At 40.1% G+C, this 24,024-nt stretch overlaps 1 protein-coding gene and 1 pseudogene across 1 annotated transcript; one reads left to right on the top strand and one right to left on the bottom strand.

Annotated features, from left to right (window-relative positions):
- Positions 1–6: 6 nt before the first annotated feature.
- Positions 7–7,459, top strand: LOC101959127 (NAD kinase pseudogene; annotated as a pseudogene).
- Positions 7,460–8,662: 1,203 nt separating this feature from the next.
- LOC101958840 (olfactory receptor-like protein OLF4) lies at positions 8,663–14,665 on the bottom strand. The gene is made up of 3 exons (XM_078044989.1): positions 14,609–14,665; positions 12,948–13,858; positions 8,663–8,720 (listed from the first exon to the last, which is right to left on the bottom strand). Exons 1-3 carry the CDS (start codon positions 14,663–14,665, stop codon positions 8,663–8,665), a joined length of 1,026 nt encoding a protein of 341 aa, XP_077901115.1.
- Between the last annotated feature and the right edge of the window lie 9,359 nt (positions 14,666–24,024).

Raw genomic sequence — 24,024 nt, 5'->3', positions numbered from 1 at the left:
GGCCTGATGAGCACTAGAGGTAAGTGCCCTCATTGATAAGAAGAGTCAGAAAATGGTTGGTTGAGAGGGAGAAAGGAAGAGGAGGGGAAAAAGGAAAAAGGGAGAAGCTGTAAGGTGTGAGTGTGTGTGTGTGTGTGTGTTTGAGTGTGTGTGTGTGCACCTTAGGTAAACTCTGCTATCTTTCCAGTCTTCTTGCCTCCATGCTTACAGAGATTCTGGCCAAGCTCTGTCCCTGGTCCCATCACTGAAGAGATTGGGTTCTCTGCTTCTTTGTCTCTCCAAGAAAGCATCATGGGAGCCACAAGTTCCTTTCTGCACATTCTGAAGACTCAGGGCAGGAGATCCGTGCCCTTAGACACAGGGTCCAGGAAGAGCTGCTGACTTTCTGCACACTGTGTCTCCTGGGACTCAATCCCAGACCTGCTAGTTAACAATAGGGCAATTGTCCAACTTCCTGATGTCCTCTCTGGACTGTAGCCTCCAGAGTTTCAGCAGTGATAGTGATGCCTCCATTCAGAGTGGCCAGGGCTGCCACTGCTCCTGCTGCTTCCCCTGGGTGAGATTCAAATTGGTTTCATCATAATTATCCCTGACGCTGAACAGGGCCTGCCCTGGTCTTGGAGTTCACACTTTCTACGTAGAGTCCAATCTTCTTCGTGAAACACAGTACCTTCCAAGTAGACAGTGTTTTCTTGCTGCTGTGACCAAAAGATCTCACAGGAACCATGTAAAGGAGGAAAAGTTTATTTGGGGCTCATAGTTTTAGAGGCCTCAGTCCATAGATGACCAACTCCCTTGCTCTGGCCCCAGGGTGAGGCAGAACTCATGGCAGAAGGGCATGGCCGAGGACAGCAACTCAGGACACAGCAACAAGGAAGCAGCAAGAGCGCTCCACTCATTAGGGACAAAATATAAACCCCAAAGGCATGACCCAGTGACCGACTTCCTCCAGTTCTACTCTTTCTGCCTTTAGCCACCATCCATATCAGTGAATTAAGCCATTTATTAGGTTACAACTCTCTTTTATCATTTCACCTTTGAACTTTCTTGCATTATCTCACACATGAGTTTTGGGGCATTTCACATCTAAGCCAAAACATCAAGTAAAAAGTAATAGTGAAATAGATGGGTGTTGTTCATAGTCATGAGCTTCACATGTCCTGTAGAAGTCACAGTCCTTTTTTTTGTGACCTGATGGAGCCAAAGGATTACCAATATGCAGAACGTATGGAAGGCACAGGTGCTGATCTGTGAATCCATGGATATATTTGTTGATCTTTGTTGTAAACTCTGCCTTACATACGAAAGAAGGTCTAAACATATCTTGCTGCTTAGAGAATGAAAATAAAATGAATGTCCATGTTCTCACCTCTCAGAAGTTCAGTCAGATAGAATGATTGATTTCGATCACTTAGAAACCCCTTCTTTGCCTTTCTCTGATAACATTCCTCATTCCTGTTCCTTTCCCCTTAAAGGAAACCATTATGGTGAATATTCCTTTAGTTTTCTTTATATTTTTATCACATACCCACATCTAACTGAATATTATATTATCTGGGTATGCATTTTTATTTTTAAAATAAATTTTACTGTGTATATTTAAAGTTTTTAGCACAAGGTACCGAAGACATACAGATAGTAAAACAAATTATCATGTAGTAGTGAAACAAATTACCATGCCCATTATTTCATATGGTTGTGCATTTTTTAGCATGTATTTGTCCTTTCTGTGAAACTTTTTTATTTTAAATAATTTTCTTATTTTTGTCAGTACTATATGTTTGAAGTTGGTTCATGCTAACGCACGTTGCTGTGGAGCAGTGTTGTTTATTGATGTCTGGTTCAGGCGTCCCAACACAAGCTGTCATTGACAGCTGTATTGTTGTTTCTGGACTTTGGAATTTTTCCTTTCTCTCTCTCTTTTTTCTTTCTCCCTCCTTCCTTTCCTCTCTTCCTTCCTTGAATCTGGAAATTGAACCCAGCGATGCCTTACCCATGAGCTACATCCCCAGCACTTTTTATTTTCTATTTTCAGACAAGGTCTCACTACATGGGCCAGGCTGGACTCCAGCTTGCAATCCTTCCGTCTCAGACTCTCAAGTTGCTTGGATTGTAGGCATGCACCAACTGCACCCAGCAGGACTTTTGAATTTTAAATGGTATGTGTGTGTATCATCTATGATTCTTCCATTAGGTTGAACAGAACTCTCTGTTAACCAGACACACAGCATGTCTACCACTTAATAAATTAAGTAGGCCTATTAAAGGCTAGAAGTATCATATCAACTTAGATCAGGTTTTGTTTCTAAATGAGTTTGCTGCAGGCTTTTAAAAAAGCTTTGTGTTGCCAGCGTCTTTTGGATATCAGAACTGTAGATATTATGATGGTGTGATGATATCTCATTATGTACATTCAAAACTATTTCTTAAAATCAGTGAATTATAAGACATATACAGAAAAATGCATAAAACATAAGCACATTTTCCAATGAGTTTTTACAAAGCAACACCTGTGATCATTTCTTGGATCAAGATGTGGAGTACTGCCTGCTCCTGAAGCTGTCCTTTGTCCCATTCAGCTAATCACTCTTCTTCTTTAAAAGCTAAATAACCACTATCCCTTCCTTAACATTTATTTTAGATTTTTGTGCTTTTGAATTTATAAAAATGGAATGATGTACTATGTAGTCTGTTTTTTTCTTACTTCTTTGGTTCAACATTTTATGTTTGTGAGATCCACCCAGATATTTCTATATAGATGTGGTTTGTTCATTTTCATTATTGTGAGATGCATCATTCTGTGATGATATAATGTATTATTCATTGAATTTCCTGTTGAAGGAATACCCCAGGATTTTGCCAATAAGAATAATATTGTAGCTGGACACAGTGGTGCTCGCCTGTGATCCCAGCAGCTGTGGAGGCTGAGGCAGGAGGATTTTGAGTTCCAGGACAGCCTTAGCAACTTAGGGAGACCCTGTCTCAAAATTAAAATAACTGATTAAATGAAAAGGAGTGGGGATGTAGCTCCTTGGGTTCAATTCTCAGTACCATAAAACAAAACAGAATAAGACAAAACAGAATTGAAAAATGCTGTAATAATGGCTCGAACACACACACATTTGTTGAATAATTTAATTCAATTGAACTGAACTAATTTAAACCATTCAGAGAAGAAGCTCTCATAACAGGGACCCTCAATTTATGACTATTTTACACCCAGTTATGAGGATCATTTATAAATATCAAATTTTTCCTATTTAAGAATCCAGTAAATTTTTTTGTTAGATTCACTTTTTTTTCCCCTGAGAGGGGTCTCTTATGTTGCCCAGGCTGGTCTCCAACTCATGGGTCCAAGTGATGCTCTCACCTCAGCCACAAGGAGCTGAGACTATAGGCATGTGTCACCATGCTCAGCTTGATTCAGTCTTTTTAAAAAATAGTAAAAGTTTCTGTTTCTATTTTTATTTTTTCTACTAAAAATCATATAGTTAAGGTTCAATGTGATGATTTGATATACTTGTACACTGCTTAGGGGTCGTTTCTAATCAAATTAATTGCAGATCCATTGCTATACCCTTTGTGTTTGTGTGTGTGTGTGTGTGTGGTAAGGGCAATTAGGAAATTTCAAGTAACTAAATACAGAATAATTAACTGCAGTCACTATGCACTGCATTAATTCCTCAGGACATATTCACCTTGAAACTGAACATTTGTACCCTTTTACTGTTATCTCCCCACTTTTCTCATGCTTTTGTCCCTGAAAGCCATCATTCTACACCCTGCCTTTTAGGTTCCACCTATGCATGATGTCATATAATACTCATCTTTCTGTGCCTGGCTTATTTCACTTAACATAGTGTCCTTTAAAGTCATCCCTGTTGTCACAATGGGCACGGTTTCCTTCTTTTTATGGTGGATTAATATTCCAGTGTATGTGCACATTTTCTTTGTTCATTTATATGTTGATGGACACTTAGGTGGGTTCAGTATTTTGCAAATAATTCTGCAATAAACATGGGAATGCAAGTATCTTTTCAGGATACTCATTTCCTTTGGATATTTCCTCAGAAGCTGGAGCATATCACAGTTCCATTTTTAAATTTTTGAGCAAGCTCCATGTTGTTTTCCATAATGGCTATATAAATTTACATTCCCATCAAGAGTGAATAAGGATCTCCTCTTCTTCACATCCTTGTCAACATTTATCTTTTGTCTTTTTGATAATAGACATTTTAACAGGAGTTGATATCACATTGTTTTTAATTTGCATTTCTCTGATAATTAGTGATATTGAGCATTTTTCACACACCTGTTGGATATTTGCATGTCTTCTTTTGAGAAATATCTATTCAGGTCTTTAGCTCATTTTAAAAATTGGTTTGTTTTCTTGCTATTGAGTGGTTGTGTTGTTTGTTTCTATCTCTTTGTTAAACTTCTAGTTTGTCCCCGTGTTATTTTCTTGATGTTATTTAGTTACCATCTGTGTTCTTTTGTAGTTCACTGAGCTTCTTTATGATAATTATTTGGAATTGTTGTAAGTTCTCTATTTCTTTAGGGTCTGTTACTGATGTTTTATTTTATTCCCCTAGTGATGTCATCATCTTTGGTTATTTGTGATCCTGTAGTCTGTGTCGGTGTCTGTGCATTTGTTGAAGTAGCTACTCATTCAGTCTTTATAGGTTGACTTTGGCCAGAAAAGCCCTTTATCAGTCAGCCTGTCTTCAGATTCTAAGCTGGCTACATGGTAGGGTCTAATGTGGGCTTGCTGCTGGTGTCCTCAGGCCTGGTGTCTGGTCAGTGGTGGATGGGCCTGGCCTGAGTCTGTGCGGTGAGACTTGCACTTGAGTTTATGGCGGCAGGCCTAGCACCAGGGTCCATTTCAGTTGGCCAGTTCACTGGGTCCTAGTGAGGATGAGGGCCCAGCGCCTATATCCATAGGGACACCTGGATTCATGGGCATTGTTCAGACACTGAGGCCGGCCTTGAGCCTGAGTCTGCTGGGGCTGGTCTGGTATAGGCATAGGCTGATATAGGGGCTGGTATGATGCTGGAATCTCTTGAGGCAATTCCTGTGCCTGTTTTTATGTGGGTGGGTCTGGAGTCTGGATCTGGTCTGAAGCCTTATGTTGTGAGGGTTGTCCTGGTACAGCAGTGAGCTTCCTGGCTAAGGCTGCAGGAGCCACCCTATTGCTGGGATGAGCCTTGAGCATGACTCTATAGGGGCTGGATGGAGCCTGGGTTGTGTCTGAAGCCCAGGATGGGTCTGGGGTTGGGATGTTGTTACTGCTGGCCTGGATCTAACCCTGTGCCTGGGGAAACAGGGGCTGACCTGTCACTGGTGTTCACTAGGGCAGGTCTAGTGCTGGGATGGTGGCAAAGTCCAGGGATGAGCTAACTTTCTTTTCCCCCGTGTGGAGGACAAGGCCTGCTTGGTCGTGGGGGAAGAGTGACCCAGATAATGTGAATCTGTGCTTCCTACTATCTTTAATGAGTCTCTTCTTATTCCTATGCTCCAGGCATGTGCTGTAACTTCTCATTTGATTCCTTAGCTGTTCTTATCTGTACTTTTGTACACAGAGGAGGAAAAAAGCACTGGGAAGTCCTAGTCTGCCATCTTGCTGAGGTCACTCCCTGTCTTCTTTTGGTTAAGAGAGCTTATCATGATTGAACGTTCAGTTATATCAATTCTTGTTCTTCCATCTGTTGAATCATCTGTCCTTTTGTTTGTAATATCGTAAATTATTTTGATTGGTATGTAAAGTATTTAGATTTCTTTTTTGATACTGGGTACTGAACCAGGATAATTCTACCTCTGAGCTACATTCCCCAGCCCTTTTTATTTATTTATTTATATTTTTTGAGAAGGGGTCTTGCTAAGTTGTCCAGGCTGGTCTTGAATTTGTGATCCTCCTGCCTCAGACTCCAATTACCTGAGATTAGAGATATGTACCACTGTGTCCAGAAGCATTTTGATTTTTTTAAAATTAAAAATTGCATTATTCAGTGCTGCTCAGTGGCACCTGCCCAAGGACGGTGGGGCCCATGGGCTTGCCCCCAACACGTAGACATACCGTGGGTGCGCAGCAGTGGATGGAGTCTGCTTTTCTGGCAGAAGTTCTCATTTATCAACTATGGAAATGGAACAGAAAAAATGATTGTGAGTAACGAGTTGGGCCCAAATGTGGCCTTGTACTGCTGTTCGGCATGACATGGGGATGACACCTGGAGCTACAGCCACCCTGTTCTGGGTAGCACCAAGTCTCGAAGCCTGTCGGCCTTGCCTGCCTGGAGCAGCACCAAGGAGTTCAGGAGGATGCTCTCTCCATGAGCCCTGCCCACTGACCACGTTTGGACCAAAGGCCAGTGTGCTGTAGACCCCCCAGACTATCAGGCACATTCAGGACCCTGCCAGCCTGAGGTTGACACGCAGCAAATCTCCAAAGTGCATGCTTGTCATTAGGAAGGTCCCTGACGCCAGTCTGCTGCAGCCCTTCAAAAAGCTGTGCGTGTACCTCCTGGAAGAGAACAACATGATCATGTACATGGAAAAGAAGGTGCTGGAAGACCTTGCTATAGTGAGTGACAAAACTTCGGGTTCATGAAGAAGAGGTTCTGCACTTTCTGGGAAGATTATTATGACATCTCCAACCAGGTCGACTTCATCATCTGTCTGGGGGTGACGGGATCCTGCTCTGTGCCTCCTCGCTCTTCCAGGGAGAGTGCCTCTGGTTATGGCGTTCTACCTGGGCTCCCTGAGCTTCCTGACCCTGTTCAACCTCAAGAACTTTCAGTCCCAAGTAACCCAGGTGATAGTAGGGAATGCAGCTATTGTTCTTCGGAGTGGGCTGAGGGTCAGGGTGGTGAAGGAGCTCAGAGGCAAGAAGAGGACCACCCATAATGCGTTCAGTGAGAATGGCCTGCCAGCCCCAGGCCTGGACACAGAGATTGGGAAGCAGCCCATGCAGTACCAGATGTTGAACGAAGTGATGACTGATAGAGGTCCCTCCTCATACCTGTCCAACGTGAATGTCTACCTGGACAGACACCTCATGACCACGGTGCAGGGCAATGCAGTGATTGTGTCCACCCGGACCAGCGGCATAGTTTATGCAGCTGCAGCGGGAGCCTCCATGATCCACCCCAAAGTGCCGGCCATTATGCTCACACCCATCTGCTCACACTTGCCGTCCTGCTCGCCCAAGGTGGTCCCTGCAGGGGTCGAGCTGAAGATCATGGTGTCACCAGAAGCCAGGAACACTGCATGGGTGTCCTTGGATACATGGAAGCCTCAGGAAGTCTGCCATGGAAACAGCATCACCGTCACTGCCTCCTGCCACCTGCTGCCCTCCATTTGTGTGCGGGGCCAGGTGAGCGACTGGTTTAAGAGCCTGGCTCAGTGTCTGCACTGGACATGAGGAAGAAGCCAGCCCTCATGGAGGATGAGGAGGATAGCTAGCTGTGCAGGGTTGCGCCCGGCCTCGCTATGGTGCCACTCTGTCCCACCTGTCATCTGCAGAGGGGAGCCTGGTCTGCCTTTTGCCAACCAGATCAGCTCTTTAACCTTTTCTAATATAACTCTTTTTCATTTCTAAAGTACAGTGAGAGCTGTGCTGGGCACCCTGCACTCTCCCAGCAGGGGTCCTGCGACTCCAGGTCGGAAACTTTCCATATATCAGTCTTGAAATTCAGAGGGGTCAGAATGAATTAATCTGTCTTTCTGTGTTGAAATAAATGCCTCAGCCCGGAAAAAAAAATGGCATTATTAAAAAAAATTAGCTTTCTGACTTTGTTCTTATATCTGCAATATTTTGTAATGATTTTCTGATGCTCAATAAGGAGAAGCATGCTTGATCCTGACAGACAATTTAGCACACGTGGAAACATCATGGATTCCGCTGTGCTTTGTTGTTATTTATTTGTTTTAGACAACTTCCTTTGAACTTTAATGTCATAGAATGACCCTTCAAATTTGGCCTCATCACATGTTGCAGGAGGACTTTTGTTGCTTTCCCAAGCTGTTTGGTAAGAAGATAAACCTATTACCTGGGGTTCAGGACAAATAGTTTTGTTAGGGCCTCTATTGTAGCATAACTTATATTGATATCTCAAGCACTGGGCCATTTGGAAACCTGCTAAATAAAATAATTACTTTGATGTTTGTTAAAATGAGAGATTGAGAGATTGAATTCAACTGTGAATGCAGCAGTGATGACTGGGTACTTACAGTCAACCATCAGGATCAGGAATCTGTGGATGGTAAAACACCAAGAGGATTCTTGCAAAACGCAGACCAAGGACTTATACATCATAGGTGGGAGATGAGGGACTGATCAGATATCAAGGGTGGGAGGGTTCTGGCTATACTGGGCTATGCAGAATCTTTCCAGAGTTGGCCTATGCAGGCCAAAGACAGGATGGGACCAAGGTCAAGGCCTGCTATTGAAGATGGCTCAGAGAAGCCTGACTAACACAATGCTTTTAGATATTGTTTCTGAAAAAGAAACTTCTTTAACTTTTGAAAGTTATATCAACTTTGCTGGGGAAATTACTGAGAAAAACTAACAAGGTCATAAAAAATGATCTTTTGTTATACATTGCTGGGTTTGTTTTGCGTATTTTGTTTGGGATTTATGAGTCTGTATTCATCATTGAGATTTGCTTAGAATGTCTTTCCGTGTAATGACATTGTCAGCTTTTGGTATGAAGATTTTGCTCCCCTTAATAAGGAGGTTTGTGAATGTTCTTTACTTTTATTATCTGAAAGAGTTTAAACATTTTTTGTTGGTGCATTAAAATAGTGGAATTCATTGTTACATATTCATACATGTACACAATATAATTTGGTCAATTTCATTCCCCAGTACCTCCCCTTTCCATCCTTTCCTCTCTCTCCTTGTTCCCCTTCCTGTACTCTGCTGGTACCTTCTGCTTTCATGATCTCCCTTTTATCTTCCTGCCTGACCCTTTTTATTTCTTTCTCTTTAGTATCTGGAAGAGTTTTCATAAGATAGCAATCAATGATTCCTTTAAAACCTTTTTTTTTTTTTTAAACTTGAACTCACTGTTGTGGCCATCTGGGCTTGAAATTTTCTCTGAGGAAAGATTTTGGAGTACTGATTTAATTTTCTTATTATAGGCCTTTCAGGGTTTTAATTTCTTCTTGCATTAGTTTTGATGTTATATTTTTAAGCAGGTTATCTATTTAAACTAAAATTTCAAGTTTGTTATTAGAAAATTTTTTGTAACATCCTATTTGAAGAGATGTTCTTTTTTTAAAACTTAAATATTTTGATATTTATGAATTCTGTATTATGAACACTAAAGATTTCTGCTGGTAATGTATATTGAGATGTCATTCTTATAACTGTTTATTGGTTATTGCTTGTTCTTTTTCTTGATTGGTTTCACCACAGACATATAATTTTTTTTTTTGCAATATACTTTTTTGTTTTGCTAATGGGTTTTCCCTAACTGTCTTCTTATGAAGCTGAATAATGAAACAGGCAAATAATGACCCCAGATGAAGAAACCAGGTGACAAACCTTTAAAACAGTTCACCAGGACTGCAGCAGATGTTTACAACTATTTTGCAACCAAGAAGATGTTTGAGCTCTTCTTTCCTGATGTGTCAATAATCAACTATTTACTGGGCCAGGGTCAGTGTGGAATGGAACTTCCTCCTCTTCTCAAGGTGTTTATATTATGGAATCAGGGTGGGTTTCCCCATGGTGCAGTCCATGCTGCAGTCAGAAGACAAAGTAAGACAGTAAGGAGGGAGAGGGGCATTCTTGGTACAGAAGGCTGCTGGAGATCCTCTAAGAATGCACATCTGTCTTATTCGGGGCACAGTGGGCCAGACAGTGCAGGGGATCCTGGCCCTGCTCCCTGGACCCTTCTAGTTTTCTCCATGGCTTCTTTTTCTCCACCTACTTTCAATGTTGGTTTTTCAGGCAAAAGAAAATAATATACATGCAGTTAGGAAGAGAAACAAAATGATTCCTAGGATGACACCATCCAGCTTAAAAAAAAAAAGTGACATTCCTCATCCTGTGAGCTCCCTTCAGGCAACCAGTGAGGTGAATCCCCTACACCCTCATTTTTCTTTCATTCTATCATGGCCTCATGGCCACAAATGTCAGGGTGAAGGCGAGAGGAGGCAGCTAAGCCATCTCAGATTCCTGGGCACCCAGAAATCATCACAGGCTGGCATTTACAATGAAGATGCTGGTATTTGACAAAAAGCAACCTCCCTGTGACCATACCCTCCAACAAACCCTATGGAGTGGTGGTGGCACCACCCCTTTGGCCTCCCAGGCAGGGATGGGATGCCAGCTTTTTGAAGAATAATCTTTTTGCTTTGTGAACTTCTTTATGTGTCTTTCCCACCCCTCTCATCTGCATTACTTTTGTTTTTTAAGGAAAAAAGGATCGATCCCCTTCCATCGATGTTGCCATTCTATGCCTAAGTTCTTTCAATGGGTATCACATTATTTTGTAGCTTTCTCCCTTTCTTTACATTTGAATACATGGTTATACATTCTCTCTAAATATGTTTTATTTGCATCTCCCATGTTCTGATATGCAGCATATTGGTTGTCATTCACATAAAATATATATTTAATATACATAGTTATTTTTCTTTGACTCTTGAATGATCCTAAATGTGTTCCTCAATTCCTAAGCATCTGGGGGAGTTTAAAAGTGTAGGAGACAAAAGGGTTTGAGAAATTTTACTGTTCCTACTCATTCAAGGTGGGGCCATTGAAGCCTTAGGACATGATGGTGACTCCTACACTGTATTTTTTGTCTACAACTGAAGAAACAAGATGTGAACAGTGTATGCACTGGGTTACTCATAGGTAGGAGAAACTTCTCTTTGGTGAACTCTTATTTAAATTCTTTCACGTTTTTATCATTATGCTATAGTTACATATAACATTGAGGTTCATTTTGACATAATCATACATACATGGAATATAATTTGCTGTTTCAGTCCTCAGTGCTCCCTCCACTCCTCCCTCCCCCATTCCCCTTCTTCTGCTCTAGCGGTTTTTCTTTTATTTATTATTAGTTTTTTTTAAAAATTGGTGCTTTATAGATATTCATAAAAGTGAAATTTATTGTGATATTTTCACATATGTGCATAATATAATTTTGGTCAATTTCATCCCACAATCCCTATTTTTCTTGCCTTCCTCCCTCCTACTCCAGTTAGAATGGCAATCATCAAAATAATAAATGCTGGTGAGGATGTGGGGGAAAGGTACATTCATATGTTATTGGTAGGACTGCAAATTAGTACAAACACTTTGGAAAGCCATATGGAGATTCCTCAAAAGACTAAAATATGGACCATATGGACCAGATATCCTACTCCTTAATGTTTATTAACAAATGAACATACTACAGTGATACAGGTATATCAAAATTTATAGCAGCTCAATTCACAATAGCAAAGTTATGGAGCCAGTCCAGGTGCCCATCAATAGATGATAGTAAACAAAAGGTGGCATATATACACAAAGAAGTTTCACTCAGCTATAAATAATGAAATTATGGCCCTTGCTGATTATGGATGGAACTGGAGATCATCATGCTAAGTGAAATAAGAGACCAAGAAAGTAAAGAGCTGAATGTTTTCTCTCATAAGTGGAAACTAAATCAAAGTAAGAAAAAAAAAAGTGGGAGCAGATTTGGATTCTCTCTGATGTGCAGATACTAACACATAATAAATGGGAGAGGGAAGAATAGAAATTCATTAGACAAAGAGGGATGAAGAAAAGGGGGACTATGGGAATAGGAAAGACCTTAGAATGAATCCGACCTAACTTTCCTGTGCTCATATATGAATACATGACCAGTGAAACTCCACATCATGTTCAAACACAAGAATGGAAAGTTATATTCCATGCATGTGTAATATGTCAAAATACACTGTCATGTGTATCTAAAAAGAACAAATAAAAAAACAACAAAAAAAAAAGAAGGGAGATTAGTGGAGCAGAGGAAGGGAACTGCAAGGGAAAGAGGAGGGACCAAAAAAGGGGAGAATTGCAGAATAAAATAGATGAAATTATGCCGTGTACATATACGAACATACCACAGTGAATTCTACCTTTATGCATATCTATAAAGCACCAATTAAGAAAAACAATAACTAGGGGCCGGGGAAATGGGTCAAGTACTAGCGTGCTCACCTGGCATTCGTGAGGTACTGGGTTCGATCCTCAGCACCACATAAAATAAAATAAAGATATTGTTTCCACCTAAAGCTAAAAAATAAATATTAAAAAAGAAAAACGATAACTAAATAGAAGTAAGACCAGTAAAATAGAGGAAAAGGATCAAGGGGAGGGAGGAGGGGAGGGAAAAAAGAAAGTACTTGGGACTGAAATGGAGTAAATCATATTCCATGCATGCATGATTATGTTAAAATGAATCTATTATGTACACCTAGAATGCATTTAAGAAAAGAACTTTTTTTTTTCTGGTACATTGAATTAGCGGACACGGATGACCTCTGTTTTTCCTCTTGCCTGAACACTTAAAAGTCCTCCTGACCTTTGTTTCAGTGAACTCAAATACAGACTGAATTATGGCCTCTCCCTCTATTATGGTGGCTTTGAATAAAGTCTTCCTTACTGTTTAAATTTGTCTGGTATAAATTTTTGCCTTTCCATCCTGTAGGGATTTTGAGGTTCTTTTTCGCCAAACTGTAGCCCTGTCCTTGAACAGTTAGTCCTATTCCCAGTCTGGCCAAATCGGGCATTTCTCACTGGTTAAACCTCATTGTGATGCTAAGTATCCGGTCCTGCCTTGAATTTGAGTTCTTCAAAAGTTGAAATAGAGGAGTCCAATTAGGAAGGTGTTTTGAAGAGCTTTGGCTTCTACTCTGGGGAACTGCCCTCTACTGATGAGTAGTACAGCATTTTCCCAAGCCAAACAATCTCCACAAAGCCCCCTTCATGTCCTTATTCCTCAGGCTGTAGATAAAAGGATTCAGCATAGGGGTGACCATTGTATACACAATCGAAGCCACCATTCCAGTATCTGCTGAGTAGGAGGATGAGGGCTGGAAATACACCAGGAAGAGGGTACCATAGAATACTGTGACCACTGTCAGGTGAGAGCCACAGGTGGAGAAGACTTTGTGTTTCCCCCCAGCAGAGGGGATCCTGAGGATGGTGTGAATGATGTGGGTGTAAGAGACCAGGACACAGGTGAGAGGGACCACGCCTGAGAGGGCAGCTTCAGTGAACATTGTGACCTGAAAGGTATGGGTGTCTGAACAGGCAAGCTTGAGGAGTGGGAGAAGGTCACAGAAGAAGTGTGGGATGGAGCGGGAGGCACAGAAGGAGAGCTGAGCCATCTGGAGAGTGAGGGAAAGGGCCAGGAGGTTGGAGCAGAGCCAGGACGTGGCCACCAGCAGCAGGCATCGCTGGGGACACATGACAGTGGTGTAGTGCAGAGGCAGGCAGATGGCCATGTAGCGGTCATAGGCCATGATGGTCAGCAGGAAGTCATCCAGCAGGGCCAGTGCCATGAAGTAGTACATCTGCAGGAGGCACCCAGTGTGGGAGATGGTGTGCTGCTGCGTGTGGATGTTCACCAGCACCTTGGGGACGATGGTGCAGGTGAAGCAGGTATCGACGAAGGACAGGTTGGCCAGGAAGAAGTACATGGGTGTGTGGAGGTGTGGGTCAGAGCCAATGGCCAGGATGATGAGCAGGTTGCCCAGCAGGGTGACCAGGTACATGCCCAGAAAGAGCCCAAACAGGAGAGGTTGCTGCTCTGGGTGCTCAGAGAAGCCCAGGAGCAGGAAGTCAGAGATGATGGTCTGGTTTCTAATTTCCTTCTAAGGAAGAGAAATAAATATAGAATTATGGTTAAGTGAGCTAGACTGAAAATTTCAGAGTCTGATGACTTTGCTATGTGTTTCTAACATTGGGTAGACAATTCCAGGGATTCTGTGTATGTGTGTGTGTGTCCATGTGTATGTTCCTGTATATATGTTGAGGGAGACAGAAAAAAGAATAAAGCCTTCAGAGAGGAGCCAGCTGAGACTTAGGGGTCTCTGGGTTTGTTGGGAGAGCTCTGATCCCCTTTGCCTCTGACCATTGTTGCAGTGAATTAATGTGGATGCAAGAAGTTTGGGAACCAAAAAGCACTTCATCAGTAGGGATACATCATTTTAATTTTCATTAACTCTACACATACCAACATCTCTTGTTTCAGAATCAGGGGTTTGGCTTCCTGGAGATGGAATAGGATTTTTTCTCTATTCCCTAGGCTCAGTCTGTCCTAACTCAAATTATAACCTCTCTGAATTGCTGTTTCCTAGTTTGTACCATGTGTAACTTCTTCATAGAGTATGGAAGTTATTGTTGAGATAATACATGTGGGAAGCAGGTCTTCGTGGAGGGTAGTGGTAACTGTTATTCTTCAGTAGTTGATGGGTTGACTCTGGAACAAAATGTAATGGGAAGCACCAGCTGGCCTGCTTTCTGATTCTGTTTTTCACGTGCTTTTTGAATTTTGGGAACTATTTACCCCATTCAAGCCTAGCTTTTTTTTTTAACCTATAAGATATAGATAACAATCCTACCTGATAGGTGTGTTGGGACCAAATGTTGAAGTCATCTGAACTCTCTTCATGAACCATGATATGCAATCACAACCAAAAATTCCAGCTTTCCTGCTTGACAGTGCAGAGTAACAAATACAACGAATATTCAGTAGCAGCATGTCACATTTGTTTACTGTATTGATTAAAATACAATATCCCCTTTGGAGTCTGATAGAATATCCCTACTCTCTGTGGTTTTGAGAAAGTCATGTAACTTCTATCAATTTAATTTCCCACACTTATTTAAGTGGGATAAGAGTAGAGCTGTTGATTGGCCTTATGATGATGTTATATATCCATCCCACCCAGATTTTTGATGGCTGGTTAAGTCTTGTGAAAATTAAGTTTTGTGAAGAACCTGGCTGTTGTACTGCTATCCATTGTGTTGCAGACCTTGGGAGAGCTCTAGCACTTGTTGCCTAGCATTAATTAAAGGTGGAATGAAATATGAAGATGCAGCACAATTCATAAGACAAAAGCAGCGTGGAAATCTTAGCAGTAAGCAACTCTTTTAGCTGGAGAAATACAGTCCTAAAATGTGGCTGTGCTTTAAAGATTCCAGAGGTCATAGAAACAGCTGTTGCATTCAATAAAACCCATACATCATCAAAAGCCAATCGAGAACATGGGTAGTGTCAGAAGTTGCTTCACTTACTATTGTGGTAATGTCATACATCTTAAATTCTTGTATAAGTTTGTTTAAGGTTACATTGGTTGCATTTTGTGTGATAAAGATCTCATGTTTTATTTAACTTCCAACAGGAGCAGGGAAGTTTTATTTGAGCCACATTAATTTAGTTAAAAAAAACACTCAATAGGATTATGAAAGAATTTTAAAAATTGAATACAGAAATGATGCAAAGTAATTGATGTCAGTGTCAATATATTCCATTTGATAGTCTCAATGCTTTTAGTATGAAGTTGGGAGTGGGGAATGAAATACACCTGCTAGCAAAAAGCATCAATTCTTTGATCCTGTAATACTGAGACAACAGAACGGATGTGCACTGAGGTTTACCCCATCCAGAAAAGAACCCTTGTAAAATGCTTTGTGGATTTCAACCCAACACTTCTGTGTCCAAGTTAACCACTCCTGTGGGGGCTACTTTGTGGACTAGTAATGAATTTCTACAGTTCACTTGTCTGCATAGAGGTCGTGCTGTGTCTGGCAATAATCTCCACCGCCCTTCAGATACTCCATAAATGTGTGACCACAGAATTGAGAAATACGTTTACTCATTGAAGATGTGACTTAATCATGCGGCAGGTCCAGAGTCAGCCGAGATACAGGTAGGGACAGTGGGGGCTGTGGCTGCAGGGCAGGGTGGTAGTGGGGCAGTGGAGGCTGATGAAGGCTGCAAAGGGGGCACTAGGCTATCATGCAGTGAGTGGCACCCAGGAAAGTGGCCAAGTAGGAGACAATCTCATTGCTTTTTTTTTTTTTTCCTTTTGGGTATCAGAGACTGAACTCAGGGGCACTTGACCACTGAGCCACATCCCCAGCCCGATTTTGTATTTTGTTTAGAGATAGCATCTCACTAAGTCACTTAGCCACCTCACTTTTGCTGAGGCTGGCTTTGAACTAGGGATCCTCCTGCCTCAGACTCCTGAGCTGCTGGGATTATAAGCCGGCACACTGTGCTGGGCTCAATGCTGTTCTTCTTTTTTTTTTTTTTTTAGTAGTAGATTGTCTCAATACCTTTATTTAGTATTTTTTATGTGGTACTGGGGATTGAATCCAGTGCCTCATGCGTGTGCTAGGCAAGCGCTCTAACGCTGAGCCACAACACCATCCCCACTGCTGGTTTTGATAAATAAGGTTTTATGGGAAAACACACAAAAAAGAGTAGAGTGGACTGTGCAGAGCAGTTATGAGGATTCAATTCAACAACAATTGTAAAATATTTAGAACAAGGCTGGAACTTGGAAAGTGTTCAGTAAATATTATCCACTATTTTTATTGTTTTAAAATAAAATGTCCTTTGTCCTAATTGTTTTGTCCTGGTTACAGCCTGAGTGTTGAGCTTGCAAATTGTGGGGTATGTATATTAAGACTCATCATTATCATCATCACCACCACCACCACCACCACTTTTGAACATATTTCTTTCTGGCATCTGGAAACCAAGTATCCACTTGGTCAAGTAATAATTATTAGAGCCCAAATAGTATTAATTGTAGAATAGGCAGTAAACAAGACCCATACATTTCTATCTACCAGCTCAGATCTGAAGAAAAGGATGTGAATGAGGTTGGTAAACTGTAAATGGATGCAGAGGAGTAAATTATTGGTAGAGACCTGATGTGGGGGTTGACAGTGATTCTGGGAACCACACTGTTCCTGTGGGCTGAGAGTAAATTATGCTTTGCAATTGCTCAGGTGCTGGGTGCTGGTCCCTTATTGGACTTAGGGAAGGAACGCACCTCATTCTCACAATGATCTCACGGCTGGAACATCAAGGACCTGATGAACACCAGGATATTTTCAGGAATATGAATTAAAGTTGAGGATTGAGGCTGTCCTAGGAGTATAAAGAAAATAATTGAAGTACAACACTAGCAACCGACATGTTGATCAGAAGAAAATAACTGGCAGAGAGGGAGAAAGGAAAGGAAGGGGGAAAATGTAAACAGGAGAAGCTCTGTGTGTGTGTGTGTGCACGCGCACACACATTTGCGCACCTGGTCCTCAGGTAGGTTCCACTCTCCCTCCCCACTCTTATGCCTCTGTTCTTACCTGGAAATACTGTCCAGCCTCAGACTGTGCCACTGCCACGAAGGATATTGAGCTCACTGTTCCACTGCCACCCGAGAAAACGTGACTGGAGTCACTGAGCCCCTCCTGCCTGCAGGAGCAACATGGATAGAAGCCGCGGGTCTTTAGTGGCACCCCAGGCACAGCCACAGCTGTCAGGGAGGTGCGGTCTTTTCACCAGCAGTGTCTCCTGGGACCCAATCCCAGACCTGCTAGTTAGAGGCAAGATGGAGCAATTGTCCAATGACCAGCTGCCCCGCTGGACTGTGGTCTCCAGAGTCCCTGATGCCTCCATTCAGAGTGACCAGGGCTGGGATTCATGGGGCCACTGCTCCTGCCCTTTCCCTGGGTGAGCAGCAGGTTGGTTTCATCGTTGTCAGGCCTCACATTGAGCAAAGCCCTTCCCTGCCGTGTAGCTCACAGTTTTTAATCAGAGCACAGTCCTCATGGATGAAATATATTGTGCTGCAGAAAACAAGTAAAGAATAAAATAGACCAGAGGTCACAATCATTCCTTTCAGATGTTATATATGAGAGGGTTCTTTGGGACCCTGACAGCTCTGAATTTGCCTGTTTTTGTCCTTGTGTGAATGGAATTATGGTTTTAAAAATTCTTCTTTTGCTAATTTTGTTCAACATTATTCTCCGAGCTTCATTCACGTGGATGCATGGAGCTGAAGGGTGTTCATGCTCACTCCTGCCTTGTACAGTCAATATTTCCTCACTATAAACTCTTTTCTCTTGCCTACTAAGAATTTAGAGTTTTTGGATTTGAAGTGATATATGTGTTGACTAAGAGTCTCTTAGCATGTTCTGGGTTAATACTCCATAGTCAAACAAGTAGTGTCTCCCACAAGAGAATGAATGAGTATTTCATAAGTACAACTAATTACTATATATTAGTTATGTATAATTAACAAGGACTACAGACAGCCCCCTGTAAATTCAATCATGGTTTGTTGCTACATGAGTTCATCACAAACCTTAATAGAGCTTTTCCTTTTTTCAAACTTTTTTTTTGGTACTGCTGGGGATTGAACCCAGGGCTTTGTGCATGCGAGGCAAGCACTCAACTAGCTGAGCTATATCCCCAGTCCTCTCAGACCTTTCTGTATGACGGAAATACAGATAGCTATTCAGGTGTGTATTATTTAACCCCTGTGTACATTTAAAAATTTAAATAGTGAAATATAACACACAGATAAAACTGTATAGATTATAAACATACTACCCAAGAAATTATTAGAAACCTATTAAAATTTTTATGAATAATTAGAAAAGAGGAGCTTGAAGACTTTAAACCCACAGTAATGATAAAGAGATGAGTTACTAGGATTTGATCATTATATGCATGTATTGAAATTCACATGGTACCTCTCAAATATGCACAATTATTACATTTTAACCAAGAATTGAGAAAATGTTCATGAAGATGGAAATGTGAACCACCATAATTTGATCACTGCATTTGTATATCTATCAAATTATCACATTGTACCCCATAAATATGTACCATTAAAATAATAACAAAAATGTTAAAAATATTTCAAGATTTCAATGTAAGGAAATAAAAGTAGATCAAATTGCAAGAAATGTAAACTGGAAACCAGTGCTTAAAGTGCAAATACCAGTAGGATATACAAAAATTCCCAAAAATAGGTTGATGAAAATCTTGCAGTTATGGTATAATAAAAAAAGAGACCAACCACCTGTGTATTACTTCCCAGATCAAGAAATAGAAACTTTACTTAGTTTATATCTGGATGACTTATCTATTGCTGAGAGAAATGTATTGAAATCATCCAGTTTTATTGAATTGTTGTTTATTTCATTCTTTATTTTGAGTTGTGTGTGTGTGTGTGTGTGTGTGTATGTAGGTGCACTGATATTAGGGGCATAAATATTTACAATCATTATATCTTGTTGGATGCTTCCCTGAACCAGTATGAAGCAACCTCCTTGCTTTTAGGGTCTAGGCTGACAAATCATTGTAAATGATTTGTAAATTGTAAATCTAAATGTGACTGCTGTTTTTCTCTTGAAATTTTAAAAATTCTATCCTTTTACTGTATAATAGGCATTTAAAAAATTTAAAACAAGTTTTGATTTTTTAATTTTAATTTTTTATATGACAACAGAATGCATTACAATTCATATTACACATAGAGTACCATTTTTCATATCTCTGGTTGTACACAAAGTAGAGTCACATCCTTCGTATCTTCATACACGAACATAGGGTAATGATGACCATCACATTCCACCATCTTTCCCCATCCTTTATCCTCCCTCCCCCTTTCCCCTCTGCCCTGTCTAGAGTTCACGTAATCCTCCCATACCCCTGCCCCCCCTGCAGCATATTATGAATCATCTTCCTTAAATCAGAGAAATCATTTGGCATTTGGTTTTTAGGGACTGGCTAATTTCATTTAGCATTATACTCTCCAGCTCCATCCTTTTACCTGCAAATGCCATGATTTTATTCTATTTTAATGCTGAATAATATTCCACTGTGTATGTATACCACATTTTTTTAATCTCTTCATCTACTGAAAGGCCTCTAAGTTGGTTCCACAGTTTTGCTATTTTGAATTGTGCTGCTTTAAACATTGATGTGTCTGTGTCCCTGTAGTATGCTGCTTTTAAGTCCTTGGGTATATACTGAGGAGTAGAATAACTGGGTCAAATGGTAGTTCCATTCCTAGTTTTCCAAAGATTCTCCATACTGCTTTCCATATTGGCTGCACCAATTTGCAGTCCCACCATCAAGGGATGAGTGTGCCTTTTCCCCTACATCCTCGCCAACACTTAGTGTTGTTTGTATTCATGATAGCTGCCATTCTGATTGGGGTGAGATGAAATTTTAGAGTAGTTTTGATTTGCATTTCTGTAATTGTAAGAGATGTTGAAGATTTTTTCATATATTTGTTGATTGATTGTGTATCACCTTCTGAGAAGTGTCTGAATGATAATGTATTTTGGAAAGAATAATGTTGATCTTATTTATTTGGGGTTCTAAATATTTGTATTTACATCTCATTTCTACAATTTGGAAAATTTTATGATGCTCTTTCATTGAAAAGGTGTGTATTCCTTTAGTTTGTATTTAAGTTCCTTCATGTATGCCAATGGTTCTTAGTTCTGTCTCTCAATGTTATCCCAGATTTCTTGAATATTCTGTTCATGGTCTCTTAACATCTTGAGTCAAATTAAGAAACTTTATTTTCTCACTTACAATCTTGAAGATTATCTAAGGGAAATCCTAGGAACAAAATCAACATAAAAATTCATCTAGAATAAACAATCATATTAAGGCAAGGATTATAAATAGTAGTGGAGAAATTACCAGAATCACCTATGAAGCTGGTTAAAAATTCAGATTTGGGCCAGGTGTGGTGGTGCACATCTGTAATCCCAGTGACTTTGGAGGCTGAGGCAGGAGAATAACAAATTCAAAGCCAGCAACTTAGCAAGACTCTGAGTAACTTAGTGAGACCCTGCCTATTTCAAAATAAAAAAATAAATAAAAGATCTGGGGATGTAGCTCAGTGGTAAAGTGCCCTTGCGTTCAATTCTCAGAACCCCCCAAATGATTCAGAACAGGGGTCCCCATTGCAGGTCCACTGAATCAGAGTATCTGGGTGGAGGCTCAAGAATCCTCATTTTCATAGGTAATTCTTGGATTCCTATCATGATAGTATAACGTTATTACCTCAGAATAGCGTCTATCATGACAGAGGTATTGCCTACCTCTCTGAACAGAACATCTTTTCTTTATTGTCTATTTTGTTTTCAAGATTATGAACTTTGTCTTTGAGGCCTGAGAAATTGTCTTCGAAGTGGTCTAATCTTTGCTGGTGCTTTCAACTGAGTTTTTAATTTAACTTATTGAGTCTTCCATTTCTAGGATTTCTGTTTGGTTCTTTTTCACTATCTTCATTGAAATGTTCTTTCACTTCCTGTGTGTTCTCTCTTAGTTTCTGCCTTAGATATTCTTTTAGTAAAGAATGTGTGTTATATATACACAAAAGAGTTTTACTCAACTAAAAGAGGAATGAAATAAGGGCATTTGCTGGTAAATAGGGGGAACTAGAGAACATCATGCTAAGTGCAATAAGCCAGACTCAGAAAGTTAAGGCTCTAATGTTTTCCCTCAAATGCAGAAGCTAGAGCCAAAATGGGGGAAAAGGAAGGAGGGGGATACAATGAAAATGGAAGGAAGCTCAGAGGAATGGATAAGGTGGGTTGAAGGGTTGGGGAAGGGACAGGAAAGGGGAGGAATGGAGGAATGAGATAGACCACATTATGCTGTTTGCATGTGTGAATGTACTACAGTGAATTCCACCTTTAAATATTCCTATAAAGTATTAATTTACAAAACCAATAAATAGATGGGGGGAAGGCCAAGAGGATGGAGGAGAGGAAACAAGGTGGGGGGAGATGGGGAGAGAAGGAGGACGTATTGGGGACTGAAATGAAACAAATTATATTCCATGGTCTGAGATTATGTCAAAATGAGCCCTAATATTATGTATAGCTATACTGCATTAATAAAAAAAGAAGCAGAACATTGCCAGCATGCTGAAGCTCCTTTTGTGCATCCATCTAATCATTTCTTTCCTCTCCTTGAAGTTAAGTCATCACTGTACTCCTAATGTTTTATGTTAGTCTTGTCTCTTTTCTCCTTTCTGAGATTTGTGTAGTCATATATGATGTATTCGTGGCTTCCCATGTCAATGTTTTCCGTTGGTGAGATTGTCTAGATTACCGTGTATAGAGGTACTTTGTTCATGTTCATCATTACAACTTGCTCCATCGTATAATTACACCCATGTGTTACTCATGCAATCCGTTGTTGAAGGAATAATCTGCTTTTTGGCTAGTAGGAACAATGCTGCAAAGATCATTCTTACTTCGGTTTCTTGATACAAACTATGTGTTCCTTTCTGTTGCATATATACCTAGGAGTGCAAAAGCTAGGTTTCTAGATTGCTCACATCTTCTATTTTGTTATACAATATCAGGCTGATTTCCAAAGAGGCTGTATGTACCCAATTACACTTCTCTCAGCAATATGTGCTGCTCTGGATGTGTCACTTCCTTGATAACACTTAGCGCTAGTTTTTATAATTAAAGTCGTTTTGGGGTGTTTTGGGGACATCTCCTGCTGTTTGATATTTCAATGATTAATAATGAGATAAAAGATGAGAACAAGTATCTTTTAAATACTAATTACATTTTTATTTCCTAATCTTGAAATTGCTTGTTTAAATTTTTATTCTTTTTCACTTAGTTATCTGCTTTACTTTTTATTAATTTGTAGAACTATCTAAATATTCTAGATACTAGCCTTATGTACTATACATATTTTCTCTTTGTGACTTGTCTTTTCAGCTTTTTTTTTTAAAATTTCAATATTTATTTTTTAGTTCTCGGCGGACACAACATCTTTGTTGGTATGTGGTGCTGAGGATTGAACCCGGACCGCACGCATGCCAGGCGAGCGCTCTACTGCTTGAGCCACATCCCCAGCCCTTTTTTTTTTTTTTTGATACCAGGGATTGAATTTAGGGACACTTGGCCACCAGCCCTATTTCTGTATTTTATTTAAAGAGAGGGTCTCACTGAGTTGCTTAGTGCCTCATGAAGCTGGCTTTGAACTTGTGATCCTCCTATCTCAGCCTCCCAAGATGCTGGGATTACAGGCATGCACTACTGTGTCCAGCTCTTTTCACTCTTTTAATAGAGCTTTATTTTATAAATACATTTAAAAAATATATTGAATTCATCCTTTTTAAAATATATTTCTTAGGGCTTTACTTGTGTCTGACTTAAGTCCTTTCTTCCCTTAGTTCAGAAAGGCATTTACCAGTAATTTCTTCTAAAAAGTTTATAATTTTTCTTTTACCAATAACTCTTCATTTTAACTGGAATTGATTTTTTTGTGTATTATGTAAAATGGGGGAGTATTTATTTATTATTTTTACATGGATGCCTAATTATAAATTCTCGTCACACATCTATAGACTCTTTTGAATTGCAATAATATGGTAATGTCATCTATGAATAAAATGTAGTTTTGTTTCTCCCTTTACAGTACTTATATCTTTTATGCATTTTTCTTATCTTATTGCACTGAATGTAAGCTTAATTAAAAATGAGGTAGTTGTGGTGAGAGCTGATAGTTTATCTAGTTCCTCATTTTGACAGGAAGGATTTAAATATATCACCATGGCACATTATATATGCTGTATGCTTGAAAAAAGGCAGGTTTCTTCAGATTTTTCTCTATCCCCATTTTGCTAAAAGGACTTTTACAAGTGGATGTTGAATTGTAGCAAACATTTTTTAAATGCATTTATTGAAATAGTCCTACAAATTTTGTTCATTTTTCATTTATGTTGATTGACTTTAAATAATTTCTGAATATTTTATCAGCCTTGCATTCCTGGGAAAACCCAACTTGGTCATGATACATTGTATATTCTTTTGCATTATTGTCATTGCACTGCTAGTATTTTACTTAGGGTTGGTGAATTGCCTGTTTTACTCCTTTGCAGTATTTTTTTTCCATCAGCTTTGGGTATCCAGGTAGGCATGGTGGTGTTCTTAAAAGGCAATTGGTGAGTGTTCTCTGTTC

The sequence above is a fragment of the Ictidomys tridecemlineatus genome, chromosome 4, assembly GCF_052094955.1.
Source record: "Ictidomys tridecemlineatus isolate mIctTri1 chromosome 4, mIctTri1.hap1, whole genome shotgun sequence".
In the NCBI taxonomy this organism is placed as follows: Eukaryota; Metazoa; Chordata; class Mammalia; order Rodentia; family Sciuridae; genus Ictidomys; species Ictidomys tridecemlineatus.
Note: the sequence above shows the minus strand (reverse complement) of the source record. Positions and strands in the feature narration are given on the sequence as shown.

Excerpts from the sequence above, each read along its gene's own strand:
- LOC101958840 (XM_078044989.1), bottom strand. The coding sequence starts at position 14,665 with ATGGTTCATGAAGAGAGTTCAGATGACTTCAACATTTGGTCCCAACAC. Across the intron at positions 13,859-14,608 it reads GGTCCCAACACACCTATCAG|AAGGAAATTAGAAACCAGAC; the intron begins GTAGGATTGTTA and ends TCTCTTCCTTAG. Across the intron at positions 8,721-12,947 it reads AAGGGGGCTTTGTGGAGATT|GGGAGCAAAATCTTCATACC; the intron begins GTTTGGCTTGGG and ends CTCCTTATTAAG.